At 45.6% G+C, this 24681-nt stretch overlaps 1 protein-coding gene across 1 annotated transcript in view; it reads left to right on the top strand.

Moving 5' to 3' along the window:
• The first annotated feature begins 231 nt into the window (after positions 1-231).
• The window catches only part of TUB (TUB bipartite transcription factor), a 71347-nt gene continuing 46897 nt past the window's right edge, over positions 232-24681 (top strand). Inside the window, 3 exon segments of the mRNA XM_068988351.1 lie at positions 232-273; positions 276-388; positions 912-959. Coding sequence (XP_068844452.1) covers positions 232-273; positions 276-388; positions 912-959 — 203 coding nt within the window.

Raw genomic sequence — 24681 nt, 5'->3', positions numbered from 1 at the left:
TCTGCTCTGAAGGGTTTGGGAGGGAGACTGTGACCAGCAGAGAGGGTTTCCATATCATAATGAATCAGTGATGGCAGCTGTTAGCCTGACTGTTGCCACGGTGATGGAGAAAGACACCGAGGTGACTGGTGCTAGCTTCAGTACTGAGCTGGTGAGATAAAGCACTGCAGCCGGCTTTGTGTGCAGCCTGGACAGGACCAGACCTCAAACTCACCCCACCCTCTGGCAGCCATGGGGACAAGGACCTCTTTGCTTGCTCTTTGGGTTTGCACCCTTTTGCCAAGACAGGGATTTTGTTCCCAGGAGGCACTCCCCGGCCCATGGGATCTCAGCATTCAAAGCAACACAGGAAACCTGGGCCCCTGAAACGGGGCCACCGAAGAGATCGGTAAGCACTCAACACCCTCTCCTTTAGCCCATGGACCCCAGCCCTGTGTCCACTGCACCCGCCATGACCTCCTCCCTTTGCAGTCCCAAGGCCCTCCCTTCCCCCACTACATGGGGTCCCATGGCTCTTCCCGCCCAACATCTCAGGCTCTGGACAGGTCAGTGGGGCCCTTTGCGCCTCTGCTCACCCGAATCTCAGGGGAATCCTCCACCACGGGAGTGAGGCCCCTGCTCCTGGCTCCTCCACGCTCCTGCCCTCTGCCTCCACCCCGCCCCCATCTCCATTCCCCCGGCTTTGGTCATTATCGCCCTCCTCCTGAGCTGCTTGCCTGCTGTCCCGGGCCCCACAGAGCCAGCACCTGCCGGGAAGTCCCTCCATCTGATCCCACTTAACTCCCACCGGAAGCAGCTGGGACTGAGGCCCTGGAGGAGGCCTTGATGAGCGCACGGTCTGGCCAGGCCAGGGTCAGGAATGACGAGGTGAAGTACAAGGCCGTGGAGTCACCCCTGCTTTTTGTCCTCAGGAGAACAACCAGGAGGAAGTACTGGAAGGAAGGAAGGGAGATCGCTCGGTGAGCTGGCAGGGGAGGAGGGAGCGCTGGCTGGGGAAAGGCCCCTGACAGAAGCCTGTGTGGGGAGGGTGTGGGCAGGGGAGGGCACCTCTGTGGCCACGGACCCCGTATGTGCTGGGCTACGTGCGTGGGAAATGAAGTCCGGAGGAAGGTGTGACCCGAAGTGAAGTGTGCCCTCTCTGTGGCTGTGGTCTTGGTTTGCTCCTCCTGGCCCCTCCTGGGGCTCTTTTTCCCAACTTCAGCCTGGCGATGCTGCCGAGAGGGTGCAGAGTTCTGGGCTCCACTCCCCGGCCTGTCCTGTTGGCCAGGCGTCCCCAGACCCACACTCTCCCTGTCCCAGGCTGGCATCCCCAAGGCCTGTCTTCATAGTCCGGAGATGGGTCTTTTCTAGAACTGACCAGAGCCTCCTCTGTGCCTTACTGATGGCAGGGTCCCTGGGATATATTTCCTGGCCCAGAGGGCAGGCAGGAACAGCTGCCTATGAAGGAGGGAGCTTGCCTCATAGGTGAGGCCAGATGTGGGATCCCCTTCCCAGGTGCAACGTGGCTGCCGAGGGTTCCCAGAACCTGCGGAACACATCTGGTCTTCCAGGAACCAGTCCAGAGACATGGCGGGGGGGCATTTGAGGCTCTGGTTTGCCCCCTCTGGGATGTTGGTCCTGGGTTTCTGATGAGGTCTCTGGTGAGCTGTCCTCAAAGAGGAGCTCTGTGGAAAACCATGTGTCTGTGGCCCTCTGTTCTCTTCTGCACATGGCCTAAAACCAGGTTGGCTTTTTAAGCCTAAAGAAAATCTCATGAAGAGAAAGATGGGAGGCAGGGGTAGTCCTTGAGCCTACTTCAGAGGCTTCTGGGGAGGAGGCGGAGGAGGAGGGGTGTAAGGATTGAACCCCAGGGGGCACACTCTGCTGTATGATACAAATGAGGCTCGAGGACTTCAGCTCATTTGTCTTCTGCAGCTGGTGCAATTTGAGTGATGGGAGTTGATGAGGCCCCCCTCTGGCACCCACCACCCATACACTGTCAAGGCCACAAGAACCTCTGAGATCACCCTTTGATTAACAGCAAAACGAAGGCCTCAGGGAAGGGTCACCCTGCAAGTTGACAGCAGAGTCAGGACTTGAACCCAGGTGCCCTGCTCATGGCTCTTTCTCTGCAGTGCAGGCCTGGGAGCCACCTCACTGTGTAGGAGTCAAGGGGCCTGATAGGAGTGAGTGGTCCTTTGGTTATGACCTTTCCTCCTGTGAATGGAGGCCCTGAGCTTACTGTGGGCTATATATCAACAGCTGATGCCTGGCTATCAAGGACTCCTGGCCATACCAGGTTTCTGGGATGACTTTTTCTGGGGTTAGGTGCCTAACTACTTTACCCAGGACCTCCTCACACCACTGCTACTCTGGCTCTTCTGTGTTGAAAGGCTCTGCCAGTATCCCTTTAAAGCTGTGTTATTCAAGATGGTGCCAACAAGCGTGACATTTTGCTCCCAACAGCCTGTCCTGTATGGGCTCACGGGGTGGTGAATAGATGGACAAGGGAGCCAGGCAGCCTCAGTGTTAAGGCTGAGTTCTGGGGACGTATCTCTGCAAGTTGGCAATAGTCATAATTGATGATAAAGTTTGATGGTCTAGCCATGGAAGGACATAGCCAGAATAAAGGAATCTTGTCACAGCGTTTTTACTGCAGGTTCTCCCAGTCATCCGGGGAGCTTCCACGTCCCTGAGGACGTTCCTCCGTACCCTGCCCTCGGAGTTTTTTGTTTTCCTCAACTCGTTGACTGTCACCTTTACTTATAGTCACCCATTACTGGGATCTTACCATCACGTGAAACTGTCCCGCCTCCGAAGTCTTAATCTCTCTGTACCTCCGAGGCATTGCCTCCCTTTGATGCCCTGTACCAGTTCACAGAGACCTTCAGGCTCCTGCCTCCTAGTGCTTTTCCTGGCCCTGAATCAACCCTGTTCCTATCCAGTCTGGACCCTATGCCCTTGCTTCAGCTGTTTACCAGTCATCACCTGGCCCCTTAGTCTCCCGCACCACCCCTAGAACATGGTAACTGACTGCCTTCTTTAGCCCTGACTTACAAGGAAGAGGGGCAGGTGGGAATCCCTTCATGAATGAACTAGTCCAAATTCACAGTCCGTAGCCTCACCTGAGTCCCCAGCAGTCCTCCGGCCTATGCCACTGCAGTGCCCCCTCAGCTGTTTCTAGGCTCTCACAAAATCCCTCTATATCACAATTTCCCTTCTCATTCCTAGCAGTCAACCTGGGCTCTCTCTTTATAAAGAAAATCTGCCAGGAAGACATTTCATTTCTTTTTTTTAAACGTCTTATTTCATGTTGGTGTATAGCTGATTAACAATGTTGTGATAATTTCAGGTGAACACGAAGGGACTCAGTCATACATATACCTGGATCCATTCTGCCTGCCCCCCACCCCACCCCCAGGAAGAAATTTGTTTAACCCCTGCTCTGGGCAGCGTTCCTGCATCCATGCCTATCCATGCCTCTGGCCCCCATCACACTGAGAGATGGGTGTTCCTCTTCCAGTTAGCCTCTCTACAAGAGATCTGGGGACCCTCCACCTTGCCTCTCCATCCAAGTTCCCCACTCTGTTGCTTATTCCTTCTCTCCTCTGCATCTTCATTGGCCCAGCTCCTCTCCTGGCTCCTTCATTTGTAACTCAGTTAAGAAATGAAACAAGTACTTTGACTTTATAGCCTCTTCTCTCTCCTGCCGTCTCAGCCAAGCCTATTAAAATCAAAGTCAGTGTTTATTATCTCCACTTCCCCACCTGCTGCTGATTAATCCGCTACAACCTGGCTTCTGCCCCCATTTCACCACCCGAGCTTCTCATCCTGTCTCCAGTGGGTCTTGCTGTAAATCCCCCTGAAGCCTTACCGTGCCGAGTTGACCTCTCAGCTGCATTTGATAGAAGGGAGCGCGCTCTGCCTTTAGAAGCTCTCTTCCTTGCCTTCCATGACCACACACTCTCCTTTTCCGCCTGCCATCCTGATAATTATTACTCAGTTTTCTTCATGAGATCTTCTTCTGTTCATCCTGGAAATGCTGATGTGGTCCAAGAGTCTGTCCTGGGCTCTTTTCTCCCATAATCTTGTTCCTGGTGGTCTCATAGATTACCCTGGCTTCAACCTCATCTCTCACTGATGACTAGAACTGCTCCTCACACCTTTCTCCTTAATTTTACTTTTTCTGTTTAGTTCTATAAGTTTTTGCTTCATATGTATTGAAGCTTTCTTTATAGGTACATAAACATTTAAGATTGCTATGTCCTCTCAAGAACTTAACCCCTTCATCAGTAAGAAATGTCCTTCTTTATCTATGGCGGTACTTCTTGTTCAGAAGTTCCGTTGGTCTGATGTTAATCTAGTCACTCCAGCTTTCTGTTGATTAGTGTTTGCATGGTGTATCATTTTCCATCCTTTTAACCTCTCTGACTTTAAAGTGGGTTTCTTTTAGGAATTATATCATTGTGTCATTTTTATCCAATCTGACGAATTTGACTTTTTAATTGGAATATTTAGAACATTTACATTTACTGTTACCATAATATGGTTGAATTTAAATCTACCATCTTGCTATCAGTGTTCTGTTTGTCACACCCGTTCTTTTCTCTTCTTTTCCTACTTTCTTTGAGATTGGATGTCTCTCATGATTCAATTGTATCTCTATTCTTAGCTTATTAGTTGTAACACATTTTTGTTTGTTTTTCCTAGTGGTTGCTCTGTTGTTCAGTCGCTCAGTCGTGTCTGACTCTTTGCGACCCCAGGGACTGCAGCACGCCAGACCTCCCTGTCCTTCTCTGTCTCCCAGAGTTTCTCACACTCATGTTCATTGTGTCCATGATGCCATCCAACCATCTCATCCTCTGTCTCCCTCTTCTCCTCCTGACTTCAGACTTTGCCAGCATCAGGGGCTTTTCCAGTGAGTTGGCTCTTTGCATCAGATGGCCAAAGTATTGGAGTTTTGGCTTCAGCACCAGTGAATTCCAGTGAGTATTCAGGGTTGATCTCCTTGCTGTCCAAGAGACTCTCATGAGTCTTCTCCAGCACCACAATTTGAAAGTATCAGTTCTTCAGCACTCAGCCTTCCTTATGGTCCAACTCTCACATCCCTAAGTGGCTACTGGAAAAAGCATAACTTTGATTAAACTGACCTTTGTAGGCAAAGTGATATCTCGCTTTTTAATATCCTGTCTAGGTTTGTCATAGATTTCCTTCAAAGGAGAAAGCTTGCTCTAGGGTTTACAGTATACACTTTATACTTGCCATAAGTGAAGTGAAGTCTCTCAGTCGTGTCCAACTCTTTGTGACCCCATGGACTGTAGCCTACTTTCCAGGCAAGGGTACTAGAGTGGGTTGCCATTTCCTTCTCTTGCCATCAGTTCAGTTCAGTCACTCAGTCGTGTCCGACTCTTTGCGACCCCATGAATCGCAGCACGCCAGGCCTCCCTGTCCATCACCATCTCCTGGAATTCACTCAGACTCACGTCCATCGAGTCCGTGATGCCATCCAGCCATCTCATCCTCTGTTGTCCCCTTCTCCTCCTGCCCCCAATCCCTCCCAGCATCACGGTCTTTTCCAATGAGTCAACTCTTCACATGAGGTGGCCAAAGTACCGGAGCTTTAGCTTTAGCATCATTCCTTCCGAAGAAATCCCAGGGTTCATCTCCTTCAGAATGGACTAGTTGGATCTCCTTGCAGTCCAAGGGACTCTCAAGAGTCTTCTCCAACACCACAGTTCAAAAGCATCAATTCTTCGGCGTTCAGCCTTCTTCACAGTCCAACTCTCACATCCATACATGACCACAGGAAAAACCATAGCCTTGACTAGACAGACCTTAGCCGGCAAAGTAATGTCTCTGCTTTTGAATATGCTATCTAGGTTGGTCATAACTTTTCTTCCAAGGAGCAAGCGTCTTTTAATTTCATGGCTGCAGTCACCATCTGCAGTGATTTTGGAGCCCCCCCAAAATAAAGTCTGACACTGTTTCCACTGTTTCCCCATCTATTTCCCATGAAATGATGGGACCAGATGGCATGATCTTCGTTTTCTGAATGTTGAGCTTTAAGCCAACTTTTTCGCTCTCCTCTTTCACTTTCATCAAGAGGCCTTTTAGTTCTTCTTCACTTTCTGCCATAAGGGTGGTGTCATCTGCATATCTGAGGTTATTGATATAACTCTTGCCATAGTCTACCTTAAAATGTTATACCACTTCATGAATATCTTAAGAAACTTGCTACAGTATACTTCAGTTCCCCCTTCTTGTCTTTTGAGCTCTTGTTGTCATGCATTTTGCTTTTACTTATAAACCCAACTATCAGTTTATTATTTTTGCTTTAAACAGTGAATTATCTTTAAAAAACAACTTCTGAGGGATATAACTTATATACCATGTAATTCACCTGTTTATAGTGTACAATTCAATGTGTTTTAAGTTGTACAGCCAACACTACAATCAATTTGAGAACATTTCCGTTTACCCCATCTCCCCAGAAAACTCATGCCCATTAGTAGTCATTCCTCTTTCCTCTAGCCACACACAACTAGCCTTGCACAACTGCTGATTTACCCTCTGTCTCTGTAGATTTGCCTATTGTGGATATTTCATATAATGGAATCCTAAGTGGCCTTTTGTGACTGGCTTCTTTCAAACATATCACAGTGTGTTCAAGGTTCATCCATGTTGTGTCATGTCTCAATACTGCATTTCGTTTCATTGCCAAATGATATTCGATTATCTGGATTTACCACATTTGTTTATCCATTCATTGGTTGATGGACATACACATTTTCCCACTTTTTAGCTATTATGAATGATGTTGCTGTGAATATTTGCAGACATGCTTCATTTCTCTTGGGTACATGCCTAGTAGTAGAACTTTTGGAAGACTGTATGTTCCACCTTTTGAGCAACTGCCAGGCTATTTTCCAAAGTGGCTGGACCAATTCACATTCCCACCAGCAGTGTATGTATAAGAGATCTAGTTTCTCCACTTTCCTGCCAATACATGTTTTAGCTGTGGTATTGACTAAATAATCATCCTAGTGAGTCTAAAGTGGTATCTCATTGTGGTTTTGACTTCTCTCTCCCTAATGACTAATAATGAGTGATAATGTCCCCATAGGCCATTTGTGTGTCTTCCTTGGAAAAATGTCTGTTCAAATCCTTTGCTCATTTTTAAATGGATTATTTGTCTTGTTACTGAGTTGTAAACATTCTTTTTGTATTTTAGATGAAAATCCTTAATCAGATAATAATTTGCAAATATTTTATGTCATTCTTCGGATTGCTTTTCACTTTATTAATGGTGTCCTTTACAACACAAAAGTTTTGAATTTTGATGAAGTCTAATTTATCTGTTGTTTTGTGGTTGTTGTTGCTTGTGCTTTGGGCGTTGTATCTGATTGCTTAATATAAGGTCACAAAGATTTATGTTTTCCTCTGAGAACTTTAGAGTTTTAGCTCTTACACTAAGGTCTTTCATTAATTTTGAGTTAGTTTTTGTATATAGTATGCAGTAGAGGGATCCCAGGCTTTTCTCATTTTGGATATTTAGTTTTTCCCGGTATCATGTGCTGAAAAAAACTAATTTTTCTCCTATTGAGCAGTCTTGGCATCCTTGCCAAAAATCAACTGACTGTAAATGTGAGTTTATTTCTGAACTCTCAGTTCTACTGTGTTGATTTATGAGTCTGACCTTATACAGTCTTGATTACTGTGGTTTCATAGTAAGTTTTGAAATTAGGAAGTATGAGCTCTCCAAATTTGTCTTTTTTCAAAATTGTTTTGGCTGTGTGCTAGGTCCCTTGAATTTCTATATGAACTTTAGGACCAGCTTGTTAATTTCTGCAAAGAAACCAGCTGGTATTTTGATTGGAGATTGTGTTGAATCTGTAGGTCAATTTGAGGAATACTGCTATCTTAACAACATTGAATCTTCTGATCCATAAACACAGGATATCTTTTAATTTATTTAGGTCTTCTTTAATTTCTTTGAAAGAAGTTCGTGGTTTTCAATGAACAATCTATACTTGTTTTTTAAAAAATTTATTCTTAAGTATTTTTTGATGCTTTTGTAAATTGAGTTATTCTTTCATTTTTTGGATTGTTCACTGTAAGTGTATAGAAATGTTACTAATTTTGTATATTGGTCTTATGTCCTGCAAGCTTGCTGAACTTGTTTATTAGTTCTAATGGTTTTTAGCAGATCCCTTAGATTTTCTTTATACAAAGTCATGTCATCTATAAATAGAGATAGTTTTACTTCTGCCTTTCTAATCTGGAGCCTTTATTTCATTTTCTTGCCTATTCATCTTGGCTAGAACCTCCAGTACAGCGTTGAATAGATTTGTTTTGATCCTGTTGGGAATGCATTCAGCCTTTTACTTCTACATATGATGTTAGTTTTGGTTTTTCATAAGATGCTCCTTGTCAGATTCAGGAAATCCTCTGCCATTTTTTTCTTTGTTTCTGTTTGCAGTATATGCCACCCCATCCATTGTTCTGGCTGCTTTTAGGATTTTCTCTTGATTCTTGGCTTTCAACAGTTTGATTATGAAGTATCTTGGTACAGTCTTTTTCATGTTCTGCTTGAGGTCTTATGACCATGCCTTGTAACTCTGCTAAGAATGATCCTGTTCTCTCATCCATTTTAAAAATGATTTATATACTTTACTGTTGTTTGATTACAAGCTCCATGAAGGCAGGGGCTATGTCTGTTTTTTTCACTCTCTGTCCTCAGCCTGTAGTGCATGTACACAGTAAGCACTCAATAAACGTTGACTGGACAATAATAACCAAAATTTCCTGAGGATTTACAGTATGCTAAGCCATTTACATATATTAACTCATAAAAAGTTGCAGCTGCCCTATGAGGTAGATACTGTTATCATTCACAATATGAGGTGAAGAAACTGGGACACAGAGTGGTTAAGTAAATTGGTCTAGGTCACATCGTTGTATAAGTAGTGAGGCAAGCTTTCAAAGGGGTGTACCCTTAATCATTATTGAATGAACGAATGAATATTTTGATATATAGTGTCTACAAAAGGGGACCACAATAGGTAAAAGTAAAGTTCCTAAAACAATCATCAGAACATCAGACTTTCTATAATTTTGAGTATCCATACACAATGTTAATTAATCTCTCTATATTATATAAGTATAATATTAAATATAATATGCAATTAAATGTAATAATTCTTTAAGTATTAAGTGTTAAGTAATGCTCACATATAGTATATATCATCACTATTAACATTATAATCTTACTGCCTGCCAGGCTTTGTGTCAAGTGTTTTATATAAATTGCTTTATTTAATATTCATAATTCAGTGAAATTGGTGTTAGAATCCCTGTGATATAACTAAGGCTCAGAAAGGTCAAGCCCAAGGTCACAGAGCTTATCACAAAGCCAGATTTGAGCCCCTGTCTATTTGACGCCATATCTGTGTTCTTCAGACCTTTGCTGTACTCCCCTCTCCAGCCTGGCTGAAGCAGGGGCTGCCTTGGGCTTTCCAAGCTCTCGTTCTTCCAGGAAACTCCCAAATCCTAGGGCCTGGTCCCCGCTTCACAGCACTATCCAAGGGGACCGCCTGTGCCCCAGGCAGTTTCTCCAGCCCCTGTCCAGGAGGGAGAGATGACACTTTGTCAGTTCAGACACTGTGATGCATCATCCTAGTCCCTTAGAACCTGAGGGGTGCCATATTGGAACCCATCCTAGACCAACTAAATCAGAACCTCAGGGAGGAGGCACAGGAATCTGAATTTTTAAACAGCTCCCCAGGTGACTCTGATGTCTAGACTGATTTGGGAACCACTGACCCAGGCTCAGGAAAGAGGAAATGGATACTCCTTAGGAAAAGAAGAGGGGGCTCTTTCCCAGACCAACTTTACACTACCTTTTAGAAACACAAAGGCCTCGTGTGGTGTGAACATATATTGGAAAATAATATTAGAAAACCTTGTAGTAAATTTGGAATACATAAAACAATATAAAGAAGAAACATAAGATTACCTATAATCCTAACACCTAGAGGCAGCTCCTGTTAGCATTTTGATTCATTTCTCTTTTTAAACTCTTTTTTGAAGTGTATATTTGTACACATAAGAATGAACAGCTATTAGGGACACAGCTTATAATGAATTTTCACAGCTGAATACAGTTATGTTAACAAAACCCAGACCAAGGAACAAAACCTCAAGAGCACTCAGGAAACTCCCTTTGAACTCCTTTCTGGTAACCTCTCCCTCCAAAGCGAATAACAGTGAAAGTCGCTCAGTTGTGTCTGACTCTTTGCGACCCCATGGACTATACAGTTCATGGAATTCTCCAAGCCAGAATACTGAAGTGGGTAGCCTTTCCCTTCTCCAGGGGATCTTCCCAACCCAGGGATCGAACCTAGGTCTCCTGCATTGCAGGTGGGTTCTTTACCAGCTGAGCCACCAGGGAAGCCCAAAGCAGTTAAACCAACTTCTAACATTACTAGTTAATTTTGCCTATTGTTGTTCAGTCAGCAAGTCGTGTCTGACTCCTTGCGACCTCATGGACTGTAGCACACCAGGCCTCCCTGTCCCTCACCATCTCCCAAAGTTTGCTCAAACTCATGTCCATTGGATCAGTGATGCAATCCAATAATCTCATCCTCTGTTGCTCTCTTCTTCTGCCTTCAGTTTTCCCCAGCATCTGTATTCTTGCCTTGAGAACCCCATGAACTGTATAATTTTGCCTATGACTGATATTTAAATAAATGGATAATTTCTTATCTCCTCTTTGAGTCTGGCTTGTTTTGCTGATATTATACTTGTGGGCTTCATCTGTGTTAAGAATGTAGAGTAGTTCATTTTTGCTTCTGTATAGTATTTGTGTGACTGTAGCACGGTTTATGTGTCCATTTTAGTGTCGATGGCATTTAGGGAGCTGAAAGTGTTTGGCAACTGTGACTAGTGCTGCTCTGAACCTTCTTGTGCCTTTCTCTTGCTGCTCGTGTGTTTGCGTGTCTGTGAGGTATGCACAGGAGTGGAGTTGCTGAGTTTTACATTCAGCTCTAGCAGATACTGCCCAAGTTTTTCAAAATGGCCCTACAAATGCACCTTTGCCAGCAGTATATGAGTTCTGCTTGTGTACATCCTCACCAAAACTGTCTTATTTTAGCCATCCCGGTGAGTGCATAGTGTGTGATATTGTGGTTTTCCTTTGCATTTCCTTGGTGAATACTGAAATTGAGCATCTTTTCCTTCATGGTTTTTGGTTTTTTGGGCTGCAACTTGCCGCTTATGGGATCTTAATTCCCTGACCAGGGATTGAATCTGGGCCCATAGCAATGAAAGCACCGAGTTCTAACCACTGGACCATCAGGAAGTTCCCACCCTTCATGTATTTCTTTTTAATCTTTTACTCTGTGTTCACCTCTGGCAACCCTTAGTTCATTTAAAAAGAAAAACAGAAGAAGATAGACACCTCCAAACCATAAAACAAAAGAAAAATCGGATAAAGTAAAATAAAAACCAGAGTAAAATACTATGTTGTTTTTCCCTTCAGTGAAGTCTGTCAATTGAAAATAAACACTGTCTGACTTTCAGACCTTAGAGAAAATATATGCTTTGCTGTTGTTCCATCTCTTAGCTCTTGATTCCTGTGCTTCTCTCAACCACTTAATTTTCACTTGCTTTACTGACCGCATTTGTATCTTTGGGAGTGGGGGATGCAATTTTATAAACTTTGCACTAATATTCTTCAAAGAAAAGCTATTGTGACAAAGGAGAAACTTAAATTCAGGCTGAGAGAGGGAAGCCTTGGGTAGCCAATGCCCAGAACAAGTTACTGTCATTCCCTCGGACACAGTAGAAGCTTTGCAGAGTGAAGTAGAAGTCAAATTGTGGACCCAGCAGAGCGAATTCTAGAAATAAGGTGGTTTTGTTTTGTGCTGCTATGCAGAAATTGTTTGTTCATTGAAAAATGGATTTAAATTTTCTTTAGATGCTTTAGGAAAAAAAATCTTCCTGGGCATTATCTGAAAAAATATACAGATTGAATTTATCCACAAGACAATTATATATGTTCATGTGTACAGATATCCTTTTCACAGAGTTGTGCAGACTGACATCTAAAGTTTTCTTGTAGCATGTCTTCCCATATCATTTAACACTTAAAACTTTTAGTGTCTCTAGAAAAGCTTATTTAATGGACTTACTGAAACTTATTTAATCACTCTCCTGTTTTGGTTATTTCAATAGCTTCTAAATTCTCAATGATGAACGTCCTTATTGTCAATTTCCATGCTCATTTAGATTACTTTCTTAGAATAGCTTCAGAGAAGCGAAATGAATGGCTCAGAAGAGTGAATGTCTTTAACGGTCTCTGATACATCAGTGTGAGCCATTTCTTCTGGAAAGAGCATCATTCAGCAATATATGACAATAGATGACACGCCACCCCCTTGGATGTCCACCAACTTTGCTCTCGCTTCAGTGTCTCTTGCCGTGTGAGAAGGCTGCTGTTTCGAACCTTATAAAATCTGTCTGGCTTCTGGATTTAGGGACTTGCTTAGAGCAGCTCCTCTACTCCCTACACATGATTCGAACACTATTATCTAATATTTTTTCCTTGTAGAAATGTTTTCCTTTTTGCATAAACTTTAATCCATCTGTTATTTGTTTTTGTGTCTGATATGAAGTAGGGATACACTGTTTTCCCCCAGATAGCAAGTTGATCTCTGAAGCATTTGGCAAATAGTACAACATTTCTTCAGTCTTTTGAAAGGCCGTCTTTATCATAAACCGATTTCCTCTGCAGACATGGGTCTCTTTCCACACTGCCTTAGTCTGTCTGGTCATTCTCGAGCCAGTACCATTATTTTGGTTATTTCAGAGTTTTAGTACAGTTTGAGAACTGGTATGACAAGTGCCTTCATATTCTTGTTCTTTCATAAAGTTTTCTTGGATATCTTGGGGAAATTGGCTTATTTTTTCCAGGTGAATTTTGGGATATATTTGTTCAATTAAAAAAATTCTACTCCATTTGTGATTAGAATGGCATCAAACCGATAAATTCATTTGTAGACATGAATACCAAAAGTATAATACCAGACAGGAACAGAGGATTCATCTCCTTAAAGCAGGAGTGTTTGTATAGGTAAGATTTCTTGTCTTTTTTTTTTTTTTTTTAGAATTTTAGTATGTTTTCATGTATATGTGAAACATTTCTTGTGAAGTTTTTCTGGATATGTGAATAGGCTAGAATCTCTTGTTTTATATTTATAACTAGATGTTTCTGATATGTAAGATAATTATGTAAGTCAGTGTGTCGGAACTGGAGTAGGTGTGTCAGAACTGAAGGATCAGGGTGTAGCCTCATCCTCACTGAGCCCAGGGGACCCTGAGGCCTGAGGAGTAGGGTCTTGCTTCTGGTCACAAGGTGAATCTGGAGCCCAGGAGTAGATTCCCAGCCTGTGTACCCTAGAAACCTCCTAAGTTAGATGGAGAGAAGGGCTCATTGTAACTCAGTAATCGGGGAGCCAACTGCTGTTGCCATGGAAACCTAGTGGCTTCATCTTGTGGGAGGACCAGAATGTGGAGTCTAGAGAGAACAGACTGCATTAGGATGGGACCAGTCTAGGGTGTGTGTGTGCATGTGTGTGTGTGTGTGTGTGTATGTGTATATGTATGAGGGGTTTGGGGTGGGGGGGGGAGAGAAAGGGAAGGGAAACACTTTCTGAAGAGAGAGGTACCCACCTCATCATTGTCTACTAAGGTCTGGTGCCGTACTCTATATTGACACTGGGTGGTGCTGTAAGAAGGGGTGTCCAAGGCTGCCCTTAGAGTGAGCTGGAAGCACTCTAGGCAGAAGTGCTAGCATCTGCCCATCGTAGGACCCGGAGTCCAGCTGGCATCTGCTGGACACTGGTTCTTCCTCCCTCGAGGCCCAAAGGGAGGCCCCCACCCAGGCCACACAGACCCTGAGATGATGGCAGAAGAGCCTGACCTCTCACCCCAAGACTCATCTCCACTGACAATGGGCCAGGGGGCAAGGACAGTGCAGGAGTCCACAGGGTGATGGTCAGGAGGGGTGGACAGGGCCTGACCTGCAGATGGCGCTCAGGGTTGGGACAGCCAAGGCCAGCACGTGATTCTTTCACAGCCTCAGTCTGGCAAGACTCAGGCAGGGGAGGCCCGTGGGTCCTGGGAGCATCTGTGGAGTCTGTAGCTGGGAGTCCTTACTTCCCTGCTCGCCTTGCCCCCTGCTCCTGCCCCCCTGGGTCCTGAGCCTCCCCGCCAGCCCAGGAGAGCCTGAGCCCAGAACTAACTGCCCCTGAGCAAGGGCCGCAGGACCCAGGGAGGCTCTCCCCGGGCAGGCATGGGATGAGCTTCTGGAAGCTGGCGGGGTGCTTCATTTGGGAGGTAGGGTGCTGGGGACAGAGGAAGGAGGTGGGCTGCACCCGTGGTGCCCGGGGCTGGGTCTGAAGGACCCAGAAGTGTTGAGCGAGCAGCGCTTGTCCATCCCTTCCCTGTCCCCCCTCATCCCTGTGCCCCAAGAAGGCCTGACCTCTGGGAATGGAGCTGTGACCCCAGAGAGCCTCCCTCCAGCTTTCCCACCCCTTGCTGTCAGGGTCACCCTCATGATTGATCCAGGAGGTGGGCTTAGAGTTCTGGCAGGGGTTGGGGGGAGTCTCCTGCCTTGGAATGTGGGGGTGATACGAGGATGCCTGAAGTATGAGCTCTGTGTGTGGGGTGGCCAGTCTAAGTGCCTGTGCAAAGTGATCATGGAAAGAGATGAGGCAGGTGATGGTGTACATGTGTGCATGGTGTGTGTGTGTGCGCGGTGGGGAAAGAAGTGTGTGTGGTGTGTCTGGAATGGTGGAGGTATGTGATGGGCTGGTATAGTATCCACTGATGTGTGAAATGCCTTGAGTAGGAGGCTGACAGGTCTTTGTTGGAGGGTATGCACGTATGAAGTACATGAAGGAATTTCAAGTACATATGTGTGTGTGGGTATTGTGTGTGACAGTTGGGTGTAGGGATAGTGGGTGTGTGTGAGATAGAGCTGGAGGCAAAATATGTTTGTGGAGTGTCCAAGGTGGCATGTGGGAGGCAGCTGTACACATGTGAGCCTGACCATGCTGGAAGAGCTGGCATGTTAGTATATGTGGCTTGGGGGGAGGGCTATATGTGGCTCCAAACTGCGAGCATGGTGTGTCCCAGTTAGTGTGTCCCAGTTAGTGTGTGCTGGAGGAGTAATGAGAACGAACTAGCATGTGAGAATGCGGAGTGTGTGTGAAGAAGGGACAGGCCTTGGTGGCCGTGGTCTTCCTTCTCCAAGCTGAGGAACCTGAAGCTCACGTAGGGAAATAAGCATGGCCCTATGCCTAGCAGCTCACAACCCAGACTCTTGAGGGTTGAGGGGAGACTGGCCCCTCTGGTGGCCTGGTGCTGGTGGGTTATGGCCGGTCATGTTCAGTCCCTTAGGGTTATTGTCCTGGAGCTGGCTCCCACACCCCATGAGGACCAATTGTGCAATAAAGAAAAAATGTTGTAAGCCAGCTGCTAAATATAGCTGTTATTGACACTTAAATAATATAAACTTAAAATTAAATTGTTTTTAAAAAAGGTATAAATACTCAAAACTCCCCACTTTGTAAGTTTTGTCCTACGCTGGACTGCATCCCCAGTGCAGCCACTCTTGTGGGTGGTCTTGTTGTGAGGCACTGCCTTGCGTCTGTTCCTGACTCCACATTCAGTCATGTCTCAGAATGCAAGTATTCCTTCCCCAGAAGTCAACAGATGCTACAAGTTAAGACTTGATTTATTCTTTTGTTGATGGTCTAGACTTCAGAAAGGGACGGAAAACAGTTTTATGAGTGCAGATCAGATTTTCAAGTTTGAAATGTGTGCGGCTGCTTCATTGTTCAATAGTTAGTGCTGCTGACAATTTTTTTTAAGTATTCAGAAACTGTTTACCAGTTCAGCAAAGAAGCCGCTCACATCACTGGTGAATGGCTGATGTTTTGACACGTCTTCATTGTTTCACCTTCATCTTACTTTTTAAACAAAATTATCAACCAACATGCGCATCAGAACTATACCATCTATCACTGCAGTCATAGGTTGGCTCCAGCTAAAGAGGAAAGCAGAAATCAATGAATGCATTGATTTGCGGGACAGTCAACTGGCTATATGGAATTTTTATTTGTAAATTATGTGCTGTACATCCTTTATATCAGCAAAACTTATGATAAGCTTATGTATGTAGGCATGTAGATGTTTTCTGGCGAGCCGGGTATTAAGCATCACTAGAGCTCTCAGTAGGTCCTACCCCCTCTTCACATGTCTCCCTTACTGTACACGGGGTGAGGGGAAGGGTGCAGGTGCAACCTCAGAGACACTGGGAGCCGCTTCTCAGATTCCCAGACAAGCTGCAGCAGTTCACTGGCTCAGCTGTGACCTCCTCCTGCTCCTGGGCTTTGGGGCTCACCTGGTGGCCCCATTTATTCAGCAATAGCTACCTAAGCCCCTTCTCTGCCAGGTGCTGGGCATTCCCAAGGAAGAGAAGGACATGGTCCCTGCCTACATGGAACTTACAGCCCAGAGGAGGAGACACCCAGTCCCAGCCAGCCACTCCCTTGAGAGCATGGGGCAGAAAGCAGACCCCTCACCCAGTTGGAGAAGGAGGGAAGCCAGGACACGAGCAGCTGGCCTGATACAGACGCTTCTCAGTACTGGGTGCACAGTACCCATGGGCTCTCGGTTAAACAGGCAGAGACTCTTTCAGTAGGTCTGGGCAATCTGGTGCCCAGGAGTCTGCAGTGTGCTTGGGTGTGGCGGGGCGGTGACCCTCAGGCTGCACTTGGAGAAGTCTTGATCTGGGGAGAGAAGAGGGTGTGTGCAGAGGCAGAGGGATGAGAAAGATGAAGGCATGCTGGGAAATTTGAAATGAGACTTGATGGGGGCAGAGGAGGGGAGAGGGGGCTGGAGCAAAGTGGAGGTGAGCCAGCCTGGAGGGGGAGGGTGGGGAGAAGCAGGAGGCGGAGGGAGCCGCTCACATAGCCTCACAAGGGGTTTGGATTCTGTCCTGTGGAATAAGGGGCTGTTGAAAGATCCTGGTTAGCAGAGAGGCGACGTGCTCAGGTTGACTTTGGAAAAGTATGGTGCCCTTAGAGCTGGCAGGACTGGAGGTCAGGATTCTGGAAGGAGGCTGGAGTCATGTGAGGCCTAAACTCAGAGAGAAGCATGGGGGACAGAGGAGAGGCACCTATAGGAGGGCCTTGAAGGTTGAACTCACAGGGCTAGGTGAAAGACAGATGAGTTAGGGTGGGATCTGAGTGTTTGGGGGTGAATGGGTAGATGGCAGGGCCATTCATGGTGCCAGAAAACACAGGAGGAGCAGGTCTGAAGTGAGATGAGTTCAGTTTTGGACCTAGAGAGCTGGGGTGCTTTTGGAGGAACCCCAAGATACTTGGAGCTCACAGAAACCTGAAGGAGGTTGATTGGGAGCCCCCAGAAGGTAGGTGGGGGCCTGGGGTGGGATTGGAGAGATTCCCTGGGAGAACACACAGTGAGAAGAGCCTCAGAACAGGTGTCTGGATCCAGTCCTGAAGGGCCAGGAGCTCAGATGCCTCCCTTGGCCTTATTTCTGGAAGAGGTGGCCCAGCCACTGGTCCCTCCATTCAAGAGAGCCAGAGAGGGGACTGGAGAAGGCTGGAGTAGTTGAGAACCGTGGGCATGCAGCTGCCTTCCACGAGAGCTGGAGGTCACAGCACTTAGGGGTCTCGGGGTCTCAGTTCTAGCTCCAGTCCTGGTTCTGCTGCCAACTTGCTGTGTGACCTTTGACAAATCACCTCCCACTCTGGGCCTCAGCTTCTTTATTTGAAACTGGGAAGGTTGGACCCGACCAGTGGTTTTCACATGACATTTGAAGCCCCAGAGTCACCCAGAACTAACTCTAGGGCATCCTTGGAGGAGGAGGGAGAGGCTGAGGGTGAGGCACTCCAGTCCCTGGCCTCCCCCAGCTTCGTCCAGAGCCACCAGAGCTTTTGTGGTCTCCGTGTTGGTTTCTGCTAGAACCACTGTGTCAGAGAATCCCAAATCTGTGAAGCCTTATCCACATAGACACTGTGGAGACTGAAGGGTAATAAAACACGATGAGAAAATGAAGTAGCCTCACTCAGATACTGTGTGAGCCTTGATGCCCGCTTTCCCATGTAGCGCAGTCCTGGTCATGCCCATGCTTACCCAAGACTCTGCGTGGCTGTGGGCAATTTCAGCAGCTCAACTTGCTCCCTCCTCCTGGCTGGTGGGTCACAAGCCTCAACCATTAGAGCCGCCCCCTCCATGGGAGTCTGTGTGACACCAACCTTTCCCCACAGCTTCTGGGGGCAACACAGTGTGAGGTTGGTTGTGAAGCAGCAAAGGGCCTCCCTGTCCCTTGATGCTGTCTGTCCACTGCCGCTATAAAGACAGAATAAAGATTCTCTGAACAGCATGGAAAACACTTGGGTTCTTCCTAAAGTCTGGTCTCCATGATGATGTCCACTGAGTGCTGGAGACCTCCACTGGTTAAGACTTGCCCACCTCACCCAACTGTCCCCCAATGCCCCTCAAAGCTAGGCACTGTCAGCAAACTGGAGGGAGGCTGGGCCTAGACGTGTGTGCAGGAGGGAGATGAGCGGGGGTCGGACATGGAAGCAGAAACGGCCTTAACAGTGCCCCCTAGGGAAAACCCAGACCCTTCAAATCTGTGTGCGCTCACAGTCCCAAGAAGCCCATGCCTGGCTTCCCTCTCTCCAGGCAGGGCCCCTGAGCTGTGGAAGGCCCCTGCCCACACCCTGGCTCTGGGATCCTGCCATGAGGTGGTCGTCTGGGAGGGGCCAGCGTTCATGCCTGTTTGCCCCTTGCTTCTTCAGCCCAAGCTCATGGCCCAGCATGCACCAGCCTCCCATTGCTGGGAAGGTGGTACTGCCCCTGCCCCTACCTCCTAAGGCATCCAGATGGCCCAGACCAGGCCACACTGGGCCCCAGGATCCCAGGCTTGAAGGCTGTGCCTTTGGGGAGCTCCAGGGTCCCCAGGTCTCTTGCTACCTTGGGAACAGTTTGGAGGGAGAGCTCAGCAGAGTGGCCTCCTCCCTGTCACCCCCTCAGTGTCCTAGCTGGGGCTCAGAAGCTTGCTCTAGGACCCCTGGGATGAGCCCCTCACCCCCTCCTTATCTCTCCCCTGCTTTCTCAGTTCCTAGGACCATGGAGGCCACCTCAGCAGTTGTCATTTGGCAGGGTGGTTGGGTGGGGGTGGGGTGACAACTCTTGGTGTTTCTGACAACAGGCCGGGGGACTCAAGCACCAATGTGAAGCTGAAGAGAGTCGTGGAGACGGGGGGCAGTGAGACCGAGTCTGCCCAGGCCACACCTGTGGCTGGGGTGTGGCCCTGGGCCTGGGGAGGGTCACTGTTTGAGAGGAGGACGCAGCTTTATAAAATGACTCCGTAAGTATGGACTGGGTGGATGGGGCCGTAGGCCCCTCTGCCCCACCCTGGGATGTAGGAGTGGACCAGGAGCCGCTGCAGCTGCTCTGGGGCCAGCCGGATAGCTGGGGGGCTGCCAGTGTCAGGGTCGTGCAATGCTGGGGCCAAGGCAGGGGGTGGGGAACTAGCCTGTGGACAGCTAAGGAGCCTAGTTCCCATTTCAGGGGCCTGTGGAGGACCCTCTGAGATGTCCTAGGTTACTGCACTAGGGCTTTCCCTTGAGGGTCGTGTGGAGGTGGGGAGGCTATGGTCTCTGCCGTGACTGCTGACTGCAAGCTACCTTTGGTCTAGATGAGAGCCACGAGAACCCAGGAGCCCAGGAAGACAGGCCCGTGACTTCCTTCTTAGGCACGAGAGGCGCTGGGACAGTGATTTGCCTCATACCGGCCTTTGGAGAGTTGATACATGTTCCCAGGCCCTACTCTCACAGAGTGTTGGTTGGGGCACAGGAGTCTAGTTTTGAAAGCCCATCAGGTGATTCTGATGGAGCGCTGTGGCTGGGTGAGGACTCACACCCCGGCCCAGTCCTCCCATAGGCAGGCCCCTGCCCACAGTGCCACCAGTAGATACTCAGGCTTTGGCTCTTAGAGACGTTCTGGTCACCCAGAATCTCACGTGAAGCGTGGAAGACCTCTTCAGGAACCTCTTCCTGAGGCCCAGAGGAGAGAGGATCGTGCATATGGTGGGCCCTTGAGGAAAAAAGACTGAGGAAGAGAAGGATGAAGCCTGAAGGAATGGGGTTCCTGCACCTGAGTGTCCGGGCCTCACGCCCAGGCTTGTGGTCCTCGTAGCCTGCTCAGGGCCCAGGGCACCCAGGTCCACACCAGCCCCCGCACTGCCCCCATCCCCAGCCTGACGCCCCCGCCCCATCGGTCCCGAGAGTGAGCCTGACTCCTTCAGCAGAGAAATTGGAGAGGTTGTCTTGGAAGGCAAGCATGCCCAAGGATCATTATGGAATTTTGTCTGTAGAGTTCATTTTTCAGTATTTTTAATGTCTTTTGAAAAATGACCTTTAAAAGCTCTCCTGATTAACGTGAAGGTTACTGACTTCACTGAATCAACGTGAAAGTAACAGAAGTAACTGAATGTTTGCATAGTGGAGCTGGAGTCTGAGGTGCTGTGAGCTAGGTCACCGCCCATCTGGCCTGCCTGGGGCTGCACGTTCATCTCCCTGACCCCAGGCACGTCCACACCTCCTGGCTGCGGAGCCTCTGAGCTGCTCACTCGACCCAGTTTGCTGAGTCACTTCCCAAGGGCTGAACCTTTGGGCCCTTTCCAATTTCTTGCTATTATAAATATCACTGCTATGAATATCTCTGTACAAATTACTTTCTTAGTATTTTACTGGGAAGCAATCCCCGAGTGGAATCACTAGGTCAAAGGATGTGCACAATTTTATAGTTCTTGTCACATATTACTAAATAGTACTCTGGAAATATTGAACCCGTTTACCATGATGTCAATTATGTGTGGCCAGTCTACACAGCCCTCCGGTAGTAGGATTCACTGTTTTTATTTGTTTTTGTTTTTTTTTCTAAAAAATCTCTTGATAAACTTTATTTTTTTTTTTTTGGATTTTATTTTTTATTTTTTATTTTTTTTAATTTTTTTTTTAAATTTTAAAATCTTTAATTCTTACATGTGTTCCCAAACATGAACCCCCCTCCCACCTCTCTCCCCATAACATCTCAGTGGGTCATCCCCATGCACCAACCCCAAGCATGCTGTATCCTGCGTCAGACATAGACTGGCGATTCAATTCTTACATGATAGTATACATGATAGAATGCCATTCTCCAAAATCATCCCACCCTCTCCCTCTCCCTCTGAGTCCAAAAGTCTGTTATACACAGCTGTGTCTTTTTTCCTGTCTTGCATACAGGGTCGTCATTGCCATCTTTCTAAATTCCATATATATGTGTTAGTATACTGTATTGGTGTTTTTCTTTCTGGCTTACTTCACTCTGTATAATCGGCTCCAGTTTCATCCATCTCATCAGAACTGATTCAAATGAATTCTTTTTAACGGCTGAGTAATACTCCATTGTGTATATGTACCACTGCTTTCTTATCCATTCATCTGCTGATGGACATCTAGGTTGTTTCCATGTCCTGGCTATTATAAACAGTGCTGCGATGAACATTGGGGTACATGTGTCTCTTTCAATTCTGGTTTCCTCGGTGTGTATGCCCAGCAGTGGGATTGCTGGGTCATAAGGTAGTTCTATTTGCAATTTTTTAAGGAATCTCCACACTGTTCTCCATAGTGGCTGTCCTAGTTTGCATTCCCACCAACAGTGGAGGAGGGTTCCCTTTTCTCCACACCCTCTCCAGCATTTATTGCTTGCAGATTTTTGGATCGCAGCCATTCTGACTGGTGTGAAGTGGTACCTCATTGTGGTTTTGATTTGCATTTCTCTGATAATGAGTGATGTTGAGCATCTTTTCATGTGTTTGTTAGCCATCTGTATGTCTTCTTTGGAGAAATGTCTATTTAGTTCTTTGGCCCATTTTTTGATTGGGTCGTTTATTTTTCTGGAATTGAGCTGCATAAGTTGCTTGTATATTTTTGAGATTAGTTGTTTGTCAGTTGCTTCATTTGCTATTATTTTCTCCCATTCTGAAGGCTGTCTTTTCACCTTGCTTATAGTTTCCTTTGTTGTGCAGAAGCTTTTAATTTTAATTAGATCCCATTTGTTTATTTTTGCTTTTATTTCCAGAATTCTGGGAGGTGGATCATAGAGGATCCTGCTGTGATTTATGTCGGAGAGTGTTTTGCCTATGTTCTCCTCTAGGAGTTTTATAGTTTCTGGTCTTACATTTAGATCTTTAATCCATTTTGAGTTTATTTTTGTGTGCGGTGTTAGAAAGTGATCTAGTTTCATTCTTTTACAAGTGGTTGACCAGTTTTCCCAGCACCACTTGTTAAAGAGATTGTCTTTACTCCATTGTATATTCTTGCCTCCTTTGTCAAAGATAAGGTGTCCATATGTGTGTGGATTTATCTCTGGGCTTTCTATTTTGTTCCATTGATCTATATGTCTGTCTTTGTGCCAGTACCATACTGTTTTGATGACTGTGGCTTTGTAGTAGAGCCTGAAGTCAGGCAAGTTGATTCCTCCAGTTCCATTCTTCTTTCTCAAGATTGCTTTGGCTATTCGAGGTTTTTTGTATTTCCATACAAATCTTGAAATTATTTGTTCTAGTTCTGTGAAAAATATGGCTGGTAGCTTGATAGGGATTGCATTGAATTTGTAAATTGCTTTGGGTAGTATACTCATTTTCACTATATTGATTCTTCCGATCCATGAACATGGTATATTTCTCCATCTATTAGTGTCCTCTTTGATTTCTTTCATCAGTGTTTTATAGTTTTCTATATATAGGTCTTTAGTTTCTTTGGGTAGATATATTCCTAAGTATTTTATTCTTTTTGTTGCAATGGTGAATGGAATTGTTTCCTTAATTTCTTTTTCTACTCTCTAATTATTAGTGTATAGGAATGCAAGGGATTTCTGTGTGTTGATTTTATATCCTGCAACTTTACTATATTCATTGATGAGCTCTAGTAATTTTCTGGTGGAGTCTTTAGGGTTTTCCATGTAGAGGATCATGTCGTCTGCAAACAGTGAGAGTTTTACTTCTTCTTTTCCAATTTGGATTCCTTTTATTTCTTTTTCTGCTCTGATTGCTGTGGCCAAAACTTCCAGAACTATGTTGAATAGTAGCGGTGAAAGTGGGCAACAACCCAAAACCTGTGGGACACTATAAAAGCAGTGCTAAGAGGAAAGTTCATAGCAATACAGGCATACCTCAAGAAACAAGAAAAAAGTCAAATAAATAACCTAACTCTACACCTAAAGCAACTAGAAAAGGAAGAATTAGAGAACCCCAGAGTTAGTAGAAGGAAAGAAATCTTAAAAATTAGGGCAGAAATAAATGCTAAAGAAACAAAAGAGACCATAGCAAAAATCAACAAAGCCAAAAGCTGGTTCTTTGAAAGGATAAATAAAATTGACAAACCACTAGCCAGACTCTTCAAGAAGCAAAGAGAGAAAAATCAAATCAATAAAATTAGAAATGAAAATGGAGAGATCACAACAGACAACACAGAAATACAAAGGATCATAAGAGACTACTATCAGCAATTATATGCCAATAAAATGGACAACGTGGAAGAAATGGACAAATTCTTAGAAAAGTACAATTTTCCAAAACTGAACCAGGAAGAAATAGAAAATCTTAACAGACCCATCACAAGCACAGAAATTGAAACTGTAATCAGAAATCTTCCAGCAAACAAAAGCTCAGGTCCAGACGGCTTCACAGCTGAATTCTACCAAAAATTTCGAGAAGAGCTAACACCTATCCTACTCAAACTCTTCCAGAAAATTGCAGAGGAAGGTAAACTTCCAAACTCATTCTATGAGGCCACCATCACCCTAATGCCAAAACCTGACAAAGATGTCACAAAAAAAGAAAACTACAGGCCAATATCACTGATGAACATAGATGCAAAAATCCTCAACAAAATTCTAGCAATCAGAATCCAACAACACATTAAAAAGATCATACACCATGACCAAGTGGGCTTTATCCCAGGGATGCAAGGATTCTTCAATATCCGCAAATCAATCAATGTAATTCACCACATTAACAAATTGAAAAATAAAAACCATATGATTATCTCAATAGATGCAGAGAAGGCCTTTGACAAAATTCAACATCCATTTATGATAAAACCTCTCCAGAAAGCAGGAACAGAAGGAACATACCTCAACATAATAAAAGCTATATATGACAAACCCACAGCAAACATTATCCTCAATGGTGAAAAATTGAAAGCATTTCCCCTAAAGTCAGGAACAACACTGTTTTTATTTGTTTGGAGATGTTTTGTTTTTTATTTTTATTTATTTATTTTTTAAATTTATTTTATTGAAGTATAGTTCATTTACAATTTGTATTATTTTCTGCTGTACCACAGAGTGATTCAGTTTTATGTACAAATATATATATTCTTTTTCATATTCTTTTCCATTATGGTCTATTGCAAGATATTGAACATAGTTCCCTGTGCTATACAGTAGGACCATGATGTTTATCCATTCTGTGTATGATAGCTTGCATCTGCTAATCCCAGATTACAACACCATCCCTCCCCCACCCTCCCTCCTCGTTGGCATCCACGAGTT

Source organism: Capricornis sumatraensis, chromosome 16 (genome assembly GCF_032405125.1).
Source record: "Capricornis sumatraensis isolate serow.1 chromosome 16, serow.2, whole genome shotgun sequence".
NCBI classification, from domain to species: Eukaryota; Metazoa; Chordata; class Mammalia; order Artiodactyla; family Bovidae; genus Capricornis; species Capricornis sumatraensis.
Note: the sequence above shows the minus strand (reverse complement) of the source record. Positions and strands in the feature narration are given on the sequence as shown.